The sequence below is a fragment of the Centruroides sculpturatus genome, unplaced genomic scaffold (assembly GCF_000671375.1).
Source record: "Centruroides sculpturatus isolate CEXI.00-Female unplaced genomic scaffold, Cexi_2.0 scaffold191, whole genome shotgun sequence".
In the NCBI taxonomy this organism is placed as follows: Eukaryota; Metazoa; Arthropoda; class Arachnida; order Scorpiones; family Buthidae; genus Centruroides; species Centruroides sculpturatus.
In genome coordinates, this window is record NW_019384365.1 from 298,922 (window position 1) to 311,037 (window position 12,116).

Here is a 12,116-nt window from a genome sequence, read left to right on the forward strand (position 1 = left end):
TGTTTTAGCTGGCATCAACGGCTCGACCATTGAAGGGAGGCCAGTATTTAAACAAGACTTAATTTTCTAATTATGAGTGGTTGTTTGTTTCGTGAGCAATAAAATAATTTAAAAATAATTTTTAATGATACAATAGCGACGATTATTATTTTAAAAAAAATTTGTTAGGCTAAACATCGATGAAAATTCAACACAAAGTTGGTTAATAGCGATATACTAATAAACTAATTACATGGGATATACTAATATCCTAATATACTATACTAATAATGTATTTTTTTCCTTCTTTTCGGTTATTCAATTTTTCAGTTATCCAACCAACCTGAGTCCCCAATTGAGTCAGATAATCGATGCTCTACTGTAGAATTATATTAATTCAATTAAAATAAATTTTGGTTTTTCAACTTTCATTTCCTTTTTATTATTTCATCTTCTGAATATTGGTTACAAAATATTGAAAATATTTAACATTGCATTCAAATTAATTTTATATGTTACAGCTAGTAATTTTACAGTGTACAGTAATTATACTAATCACAAATTCATGTATTAACATATAGGTCATTTGAAAATTGATTTCAACTTACAAAAATTACATGAGAATTAATGAAGACTTATTTGCTATGATAGTATAATAAAATATAAAAATATATCTACTAATTAACAGTCATTTAATTCAAAAAATCAATATGAAGTCCATTTAGTAGCTCAAATAAATAAACTTTTGGGCTAGTAATGTAATTTTTACATCTTACAGTAATTAATATGTAATTTTAAGTTTAATAAATTAAAAATTTCAAAAACATACTGAAATATTTATGAATACCTTTTGATCATATATTATCTTGATAAAATATTCTTGAAATTTATTAAGCAGTTTTATTTTGGCATTAAACATTGAACTGATAATATCTAAATCATTTGTAGTTATATTTCTTCAACAGATGCAGAAAATACTAAACTCATCATTATTGATATTTAAATATAATCAAATAAAATATCTGATGTATAATGTGCTACAACTAAGCTTTACATATTTTATTCCTATGAATTATCAATCAAAAACATTTTTATTTCAAACATTTATATAGCTTATTTGTTAGTATATTTTTATACTGCTACATTAACTAGTTGTATCAAACTGAATAATAATTATTTGTGTATTTAATATATTTCCATGATAATGACATGTAATTATCTGAAATGACATTTGATATCATCATCATAATGCTATTCAAACACAGATAAATAGCATGAAGAGATAAATATCAATTCATGCTGTTGAATTAATGAATAAATGTAGCATGAATAGGTTTAGGTCTGTCAATAGTATTGATAATATATATCTGTTTCATGTCACTTTTATTCATTAATTGATGACACTATCAATTTTAAAAAACTGCAGAAGTTTGTAAAATAATACTTTTATAATTAATAAAATAAATAATTATGAAAGATTTTAAAATGTAAAAATTTGCATTGTTACCGTATTTACTCGCATATAAGATGAGGTTTTTATTCATTTTTCACTGCTTCAAAAACCTAGGTCATTCTATACGTGTGAGTGAAGGATTCTTTTTGTCTTTGCAATTAAATTTGTAAACTGCATATTTGCATTTTTTACTGGATTCGATGAGAATCCAGTAAAAAATGTCTTCTAATCCATCTTCTGATGTTTAAAAACAAAAGTATTTTATCTGGATTGATTTAATTAATCGTTCTTGTGTATTGTCAGGAGTAAAGATGAATAGCAATAAGAAAAGCAAAGCTTTTGAATTGAATTCCAAAATTACACAGGAACCCAATATAAGTTTTAATCCATTCCCATGTGAAAACAGATTATTATTTGGAAATCAGAATTCAGAGAAACTCATAAATATAATCGATGAAGAGTGAATTCGACTGTTAAGAATTGGTAAAAAAGGTTTCCGATTTTCCAGCTTTACATGAACAAATTATGTTGTCGATTTTACAACTTTTCCTTAAAGTTTAAAATGCCAGTAATTTTTGTGGGACAATGTATGCATTTATGCACATTTGATATTTTATTTGTGATTAAATGAAATAAAATTAGAATTGTATTAATAAATCTAATTTTGTTTATTTTGCTCTTTAAAGTAGCACCTAGTACTATATGCGAGATTGTCTTATATGCAAGTAAATGTGGTATATCCAATTTATTCATATAATTTTATAAAGATTTTAATATATTATTTCTTATATATTTGAAGAAAGATACAGATTAATATTTAACCAGTTTTTATTAGTTTTATCAACTTAAAATATGATTATTTTGCACATTTTATTTCACTTTAATATCAATTCATTTGAAATATTTTGTAAATCTATCCAAAAATTAAACAGATAAAAAATTGAAAAATAGCAGATTTAAATTAAAACTTGTCAAATATTAACTGCAATCAAGAGAAAAAACATTTTAATACAGTATTTAAAATTTTCTTACAATGCAAAAAATATTCTGTAATATACACATCTTTTAAAAGTAAGATGAAAATTCAAATGTAAAAATATACCTGTTGTTTCATCAATCTTATCTTCGCTGAGTTTTTCTTGTGTTTCAGATGAATTCTAACATAAATCAGATTATTACTGAGTAAATAAAAATTTATTATAATTCAGATATAATACAATTGTCTAATATTTTCTTATTTAACATTGTAACAATTCAAATCTGCCTTCAATTTTACTGATACTGTAAATTATGAGCTGTACTTTTATGAATTAAATAATATCTGTTATTTAGTCCCATATTCAATGTAAAAACTTTAATTTTCCAAAGCATTTCATTTGAAAGTACTGTTTATTTTATAGGATTATTCATTTTCATGTTAAAACATATTGTTATAAGATTGAGTATGTTTTAACATACTCAACTTTGTAACAAACAGATAACTTTTTACATTTAATAACAAAAATTTGAAGAAATTGTGTAATATAATAGATTTGTTCAATAGAAAACACTTTTAAATAAGATAATCAACAAATATACACCATGATGAACATAAAAATGTAACTCTTAAAACTTATAATTTTATAAAATTTTGAAGAATTAATTTAAGTAACTAAATTTAAAGCTAAGATTTATTAATATTTTTCACACTTGCAATATAGAATATAAAAACAAGCATACACAAAAAAATTTGAGTATGCTTGAATGTTTTTAATTTTCAGCACTATTATATTTATCGTAAATAGCCTGCAAATTACAATAAACTTTATATTAGTAAAAAATTTTCATGTATTCATTGCTTGTAAGAATGAATTCTTTTTATAAATATAATGCAAATTATCAGAATAAAATATTAATTCTTATACTTTTTTCAGCAGTTTTCTTAGGTTTTATTTCTTTTATTAAAAATTTTAAAATATTAAAATTAAAATAACAATTTCTAGCAAAACCCATGTCTTATAATCCAAAAGTTAAACCAGAAACCAGAATATAAAACATAAACTAATATTGCTGACAATTGTTTAATTTTTCTAAATACTCTATCTAATAATTATAAAATTTTAATTCAAATAATAACTTCAAAATGGCATTTTTTCATAAATTATATTAATTAATAATCAAACCTGAGAAAAGAGAATAGAAACCACAACTAAGAATTTATAATTAATCTTAAATAAAATTGTCTAACTGAATCTTTTTTCTTTCAGAGGTCAATAAATTATAAAAAGGAGGTAAAAGAGGATGAAGGAATAATACAAATATAATTCAATTTCACAAATGAAACAGAAAAGTAATGATTCATATATATATAAAATTCTGCAAGATGCTGACATATTATAATATGAATACAAACATCTTTATTATTAAAAATGACTTAATACTGAAATGATAAATAAAAAATAAGGTGAATAATTCTAAAAACAAAAAAAATTTCCTTTAAAAACCTGTTACAGAAATTTTCAGATCTTCATCACATATTTCTTTATAAAATTATAATTTTCGTTTTTTATTAATACAGTAGACCCCCTATAGCACGACAGATATGTTCCGTGTTTTATGAAATTCAAGTTGTATGAGTCCTTAAATACATGAGCCAATCACAGCCCAGCTTATATGCAGTTTACGGACTACGGCTGTTTGAAAGGTTTTCTTCCATAAAATTAATCGATTCTAGACTAATTTGACTCAGCATTTCCAAAAAACGTATAATTTTTTGGAAATAATCCATATAAACTATGCTATAAACAAAAAATTGTAGGATTACTTACCAAGTGTGCACTGTTTGATGACGTCATTGCTTAAGCTTGTTTTCATCGTGGAGCAGCACATCAAATGGTGGGCGCATATTTCCTGATAAATTATTTTTCTACGAAAAATTTGCTGAACTCTAAAGATATCATTAATATAAATATAATTTTTATGGCTGTTAAAAAAGAAATGGTTTTTAGTAGTTCTGCTGCTCGTTTAAACTCAACAGTTTGTGCAATATCTGCTATTGGTCTAGATTCAACCAATCCTGTCGCGACACAAGTCGGTGATGACGTTTTACCGTATCATTTTAGCGTGTTTATACGAATACAATTGCAATTTTTCACCATTATATACGAATCCATATTTTATGAACCCATTTTATAGGGGAGTCTACTGTATTTAACTTTTTAAAAATAAGTTGGCCATTGTTATTTTGCCAATATTTAAAACATTCTAAAATTATAATCCTTTTGACAACAATAAAATTATTCTTAGAACAATAATCTATTTGTCTTATTCATTAAACAATGAACACTTTTAAATAAATAAAAAAAAAAGCAACACTGAACAAACTATAATATAATAAAAACATTGTTAAAAACAATACAAGTAGCTTCATCAACTTATTTCATGTTATATCAATTTGTTAAAAGTAAACTAAGAAGGAAAATGCTTTCATCAATTTTAATAATGTATGACTAATTAATACGTCATATAAATTTCCAAGTTTTGTAGGCAGATTTAATTTCTCTTACATTATTAAATAAGAAAGGCATAATAATCCATAATTACTACTTGCCTCAACATTATTTAACATTTTATCTTGTGATTTCAATAATACTTGCAACATCCCAGGATTTTTTACTACTTCCATAGTTTGTTTTAATAACTCTGTATTGTTTAGTGATTTTCTAACTTCTGGATTTCTCTATTAAAATAAAGTTTTTTCTATTATTTACATGAAGTTTTTTCTATATAAAATTTTCATATTGATGAATACACAACTTTATTATGTATTTTACATTTTCATTAAACAAAACTAGTAATCAAAATTACTTACCAACATTAACTCTTGCATCTGAGAATTGCTAAAAATTAATTGCTTCATATATTCTGGATTGGACATCAAACTTTGCACAAAAGGATTTTCTACAATTTGCTGTAGAAGCTCAGGATTGTTCATCAGCTATTTATTATTATAGATCAGTAAAATAATATTAAAAAAAAAAATAATTTATTTTATTATATATAATGAAAAATATAAAAGTCCAGTCAAACAAGAGCAAATCTATCATTTACTAAAAGAATGATAAATGCTAACTAAAAACACTTACAGAAGCACTTCCTTCTGATTTACAACTCTAGTTTCCAAATGCCATGTCAACAAAAAAGAATTTAAAAGTCTTAAAGTGAGAAGAACAAAGTGTATAGCTTCTATTATATTTTGAACTAAATCTATTGAACATGTGTTCATATGAAATATTTTGTGTATTTATCTTTAATGTTATATCATTGTAAATGAATTTTAAACATGTATGAGACAATTTTCAATGCTTTAGATATCTTCATACATATATTTAGATAATTGTAGAAATTGAGAATTACTTTCATGTTGAAAAATGATATTTCAAGCATTTCAACATGACTAAAAATGTCAAGAAAACTTATAAAAATGTGTAGTCAGTCTTTTGGTTTTCTAACATGGATTACATTTCATTATATAGTTGTTTTCATATGTATGTTTATAATATACACACATGCATGTACGTACACACACACACACACACACACACGAACAATAAAGAATTATATATATCAACATTCCAAAGCCTGATATCTTGATACTTAAACAATTGCTGTAATTAATTGGGCTAAATTATTTAATAAATTATTATAATCATTAATTTAGATAAGAGATGGCACTTAACATCTACTCTAGTACCAAATTACTTAGTTTCTAATTATTAATTATAGCATTATAACAGCCCAATAAATTACAGCAATTGTTTGGCTTAGCATCAATAAAGAATTATTTTACAAAGACTGTAAATTGATACCTTACTTCAAAAATCACTTTAATGTGTGAAATATGTTTGAAAAACTTTACTAAAGTTTTCAAGATACATATTTACATTCTGATATTTTTTGCTTGTAGAATTTGTTCTTGACTTAACTTTTATATTTACCATATATTTGGATATAAAAAATTTTATATATAATGTATATCTCACTTGATTTTGCATCCTTTGCTGGAGTTCCATAAAATTAGCAGATCCCATTCCAAGATTATTAAGTCCTGAAAGTCCACCTACTGAATCCAGTCCAAATGGAGCAGCAGTAAAGATTGACGAAGTCATCTACTCATTCATTATCAAAACAAAAGACAAATATAAAATATTTTATAATTTGTAATTTAAGAAGTTTTATGAAAAATGAAATCATAGAATATAGTAAGAAACAAAATGTTTATTATTATAAATTTTGAATTTAACTTACTGCACAAGCTTGTTCAATTTGTTCTTGGCTCTGAAAAAAGTGATGTTTTGAATGATATTTCCAGATTATTTTTATAAATTAAATGCTATAAGAAAGTAAGAAAAAGCTAAAAAATCTGATTTAATTTAATTAAAACAAACTTTGATGTTCTAGAAATACAAAATTAATTTTTTATACCTTAAATGAAAGTCATTAAGAAACAGTAATTAGGAAAAAAAATAATATAAATCTTTATTACCCTAACAGCAGTTTTTGTCACTACATGAATGACACAACCTTCTTGAATTCCTTTTAAGAAAAATAAAAACAAATAAATTTTAATATTTAAAAAAAAATGCATGTTTACAATCTAATTAATAATATTTCTAATTTTAATGCATTATTTATTATTATACAAATTATTCTATTCCAACTTTTAAATATTCAAACTAAAAACAGAACTGTTTTATTCAGAGAATTTGCACATTATCATACTTGTACATGTTCAGAACCAAGTGCTTTTATAGCTGCAGTTCATCATCACACTCGAATTTTTAGAGTTCAGTTAGTATTATATTCTTAGTACTAACTGAAATATGAAACTTTTTAGAAAGTGGTGAACCCTGAGAGGGACTGCAGGTCTGAACAGTGATGCCAGATTGGGCTACAAGTAGCGGATTGGGCTACTTTTTAAGTGCCCTCGCTACAAAAATTTCAAATTGGGCGACACGCTACTTTTTGGGCTAGTGATAATTATCTTCAGGCTACAAATCTTAAAAATACGCTACTTTTTTTTATTTTCATATATAAAATCGCAAACGCTTATTGTATTATACAAAAGTAATAAAGTTTTATTTAATTTCATTACACTTAAGTATATAAATAAAGTTGCAACGTTTAACAAAGATTAAGATACTTTGCTTTCGTTTTCCATCAGTCGTTCGCTCCAGTAGACAATCCACAACTTCACAAGCACGGAGGCGACATTGCTTGTGAAATTGTGGATTGTCTACTACAAGCATTATGCTGTTGGAATTGCCAATTTTCTCTCCCAATAAGTGATCCAAAAGTTATTAAATTTTGATACAACAGTTCTTGATACAATGGAAAAGGATGGCCTTAAAACTGAAAAGAAAAGCCGCAGTCGCTAAGTCTCTAAGTTCAAAAAATGAATCGCTTCGCCTGCGAATGACTCGCTTTGATTTAGAGAAAATTGATGCAGATACACCGAATGTCCATATACAGGGTGTATCAGAATGACGTTTTAAAAATTTGGGGGATTGTAAAGGATGAAATTTTGAACGTTTTGGTATAAGGAACCTATAATCGGAAATTTGAACTAAAGTGTCTACAGCGGTAGGAAGTGCTTGACCGCCCTTCACTTTGGTAGCTACCCTTCCATCCATTGACGTCATGTTATTGCTGCGGATGAAAGACTGTAAACACACAACTACAGTGGTCTAACTGAGCCTGTGTACAGGACGTTGTGTACTCAGTGCTTGTCGTTCTTCAGGTCACCCCTTGCATCCACTGGCGTTGTGATGTAAACACACAGCTAGTCAACGTGAGTCCCTTGTGTACGCAACACCTGTAGGAACAGTTCATAAGCTTACGGAGCGCATCTTTACAGCATTTAATACCATCAGAGGGGAGCGTGGCATCTTACGGAGAGTCGGACAAAACATGGTTCGTCGTTGCACATTATGTAACGAAGTTGGTGGTCGTCACACTGAACATTTACTCTAAAGTAGTGCAGCCACTGATTCGATGTACAGTTTGATTGTACTCTACTGTTTTGTCAATAAAACTTGTCATAAATACTGTATTCTGCTGTTTCATTCAGCATACCGACCTCATAGAACGTGCAAAGTGCAGTAGAAACTTTATACGTATCTCATTTCCGGCTGTAGGTTCCTTATATCAAAACGTTCAAAATTTCATCCTCTACAATCCCCAAATTTTTAAAACGTCATTCTGATACACCCTGTGTATGTATATACATATATTACAAACTTATTTCATTAGTAAAAGTGCATAGTTGCAAAATAATTCATTTTTATTGTTTGGGCTACAAACAGTTCAAATCCGCTACTTTTGGAGCACAACCATGCTACTTTTTAACCTTCAGATCCGGCAACACTGGGTCTGAAAGCACTTTGTTCTGAATATATAAAGCATGATGATGTATAAATTCTCTGAAAAAAGCAGTTTTGTTTTCAGTTTGATTATTATTTTAACACTTTTGCAAATAGCAATTTTTATAGAATTATATGTGATGACACAAAATTGAGTCACTAGCACCTACTCAAAGACATAACTGATGAAAAATCATTATAATTAAATATGTCCCAGAAAAGTAAGAAACCAAGCAATAAAATGTAATCTCTAAAATGTTTCTACAAAAAAAAAAAAAAAAAAACAGGTGAAATTTAACAAAAACTTTCAGTGTCTGAATGACACAAAATCATCACATCAACACACTGTAATTGAAGGTCACATGATGCAAAATCATGTCAACTTGCAGGAAAGTTATAAAAACAGTTACTTAGGACTAATGAACAGACTTATTATACTCCCAGTGTATTTAATTAACTTTTCCAAAATTTTGGCCTTACTGACCCTTTTCAATTGGATAACATACAAAAAACACAGTCTATAGTGACTATTTATTATGATGACAATTTTGAATGTTATTCATGCAAAAGAATAATTGTAATAGAAATAGTATTCATAATTGTAATGGAATAAGTTTTCTAAAACAATTCAAACAAGAACAAAATTTAAGAAATGGAAATTCAGCTAGCATATCCTACAAATGTGGTGGAGACAGAAGAAAAGAAAATAACCACAACCGTAAAGAAGATAAAAGGACTATTCCCAAGGATTTTTACTGGACTTGTATAGTATTGTATTGTTACTGACCTAGATATAACTTATAATCCTAATAATAATTTGTAACTATTGTACTTCTAAGATATATTGTAATGTTGGCAATAGTCACTATAGCAATTGAAAAGGGTCAGTAAGGCCAAAATGCATTTGGAAAGGTTAATTAAATATGCTGGGAGTACAATAAACCTGTTCATGAGTCCTACGAAACTATGTTTTTGTAATTAGTTAATATAGGCAAGAAGCTTTTTATTATATTGCAGAAAAGTGTTAATTGTTTACTTTCAGCTCTTTCAATAAATTTAAAGTAACGTAGTATAAAATTATAAATTATATTAGTAAAATATTTCCTCAATATATAGCAAATTGATAATTTAAAATAAATTTTATTATACATATTTACCATTAGAAACAAGATTTCCATTATCATCTAAAAGCTTCCCTCCAAATATCACACATAATTGATCGGTTGGCAAATTGCACTCTTTAGAAATTTCCTTTTTTAACTAATAAACAAATAAAATTAAGTGCATCACTACTAAACAAAGAATTTCATTATATAAAAATTATTGATTTATTAATTAAAATAAAAATGTACATTTAATTAATTAAAAGCTTATCATCCTTAAGATTTAATTCTAATATACGGTTATTAAGTTCAAATTGTTAAATGTATTAATTTGACAAGATATTCCATTTTAATTATGTAATTTTCAAATATTATATTTCACTGCCTTGTCATTTATTCTATCACATCAAACTACCATTTGATAAATAACATATTTTCAATTGCAAACATACATTTATATTTTCAAATTTCTAAAAACATTATAAGCACATAAAGCATAAGCAATCACCTAGTCCAATTTATTAATATTAAACCAAATATCTAATTACCAGAGCTACATATGTGTTACAAAAACAATAAAATCATATAATTAAGTATTTGATTTAAGGAAATAAAGCAATCTATTGACAAATTTTGGAATGCTAATCCAACTTCCGTTCTATAATTTTAAGCATAATCAATTAATTTTAACAAATATTTGCATATTTTTTTAATATTAAATCTTCCTGAAAAATAATATTTTGTGCTAAAAATAAGATTTTTAAATCTAATGAATAATTTGAAGAAATTATTAAATTAAATAAATTTTTTGTTATAGTAAAAAACTAAAATTATAACATTAAATGGAAAAATAATATGATGATTATAATTATATTGGCTACTGTCAATTGCCAGTAGCCATACAAACAAAATGGATAGAACTTTAAGTGTATTGTAAGTTATATGTACCGTACAGTATATATATATATATATGAATAAATAATCTAAAATTAACTCTACCCATAATGTATGTTATAATGTTATTTGACAACATTAATAATCAGTATTTAATTGATATCCATAAAAGATAAATTTATATTGTAATATACAATAAACTTGTAAAATAAATCATGACATTTATAAATATAAATGTTAATAATTTTCTTACAATTATATAAAAAAGCAAATATTTTAATAAAATGATTAAAAAGTAAATATTTTTTATCATTCAATACATTCAGATTTAATGCTTTCAATTTTTAAAATAAAATTTCCGAAAAGAAAAATCACAAAGAAATTTAGTATTTGAAATTATGTAATAATGTCTTTGTTTTTTTTAAAAATGTTTATATATGTTTAAGTATTTTATATCTTTAAAAGCACAAAACTTTAACAAATCTCATTGCGACATCTTTTTCTCATCACCGTACACAATAAAAAACAGTTTCAAATGTAATTTGTAATATCGGATCCGGGAAAAATAACAAAAGCTATTGGATTCAAACTAATATATTTGTTATAAATCAAATTCAGAGTTTTATAATGGAGGTATTCAACCATAAAAATGAGAAAACCTAAATTATCATATTAGAATGGATAGGGGAGGATTTCAGAACAATGATAGAAGTAGAATGGATTAGAGAATAACTGAGTCAGACTTTCTAACAATCCATTTCTACAAAAGTGGATTTTACTACAGATTTCTATCAATGGACTTTATTCATTCATCACAATCCAAATCTCAACCCACGTGATATTAAATACTACAAGTATACAAGATACTTTATTAAAATCTGGTGTCAGCCAATGTTCTTGCACGTGTGTTCCTGCTTAAAAATGGATAATCGCATCAGATAATTTACAGTACACAATGCAGCATACATGCTGTAAGCACATTAAATATTAAATTATCTGCACACGTTTCCATTTAAAATTGATTAAATAACGTAAACTGTAAAGTAAATTTTACCTCTTCTACAGAACTGTTATATTTAACATTCAAATTATGCTTATTACCATCGATTTTAATAGAAACATCGATGGTTCTCTCGTCGCTATTGTCTGCCATTTTACCTTGACTGTAACTGCCGCCAATCGATGTCGCTGCAGTTGCTGCATCACTACAGAAGTGCAATAACCTGTTTTTTTTATTATTTTTTATTATAAAAAAATAAAATAAATAAAATAACATATTATTAATAT

General features: G+C 25.9%; 1 protein-coding gene across 2 annotated transcripts in view; it reads right to left on the minus strand.

The window, feature by feature from the left end:
* The window catches only part of LOC111642448 (ubiquilin-2-like), a 17,713-nt gene extending 5,686 nt beyond the window's left edge, over positions 1-12,027 (minus strand). For both annotated transcript variants that reach the window (XM_023388808.1, XM_023388803.1), the window contains exons 1-8: positions 11,884-12,027; positions 9,990-10,092; positions 6,957-7,006; positions 6,719-6,748; positions 6,454-6,579; positions 5,283-5,408; positions 5,022-5,150; positions 2,535-2,589 (exon numbers count right to left, since the gene is read on the minus strand). In XM_023388808.1, coding sequence (XP_023244576.1) covers positions 2,535-2,589; positions 5,022-5,150; positions 5,283-5,408; positions 6,454-6,579; positions 6,719-6,748; positions 6,957-7,006; positions 9,990-10,092; positions 11,884-11,982 — 718 coding nt within the window. In that variant the 5' untranslated portion in view covers positions 11,983-12,027. The remainder of the gene's footprint in view (positions 1-2,534; positions 2,590-5,021; positions 5,151-5,282; positions 5,409-6,453; positions 6,580-6,718; positions 6,749-6,956; positions 7,007-9,989; positions 10,093-11,883) is intronic.
* Between the last annotated feature and the right edge of the window lie 89 nt (positions 12,028-12,116).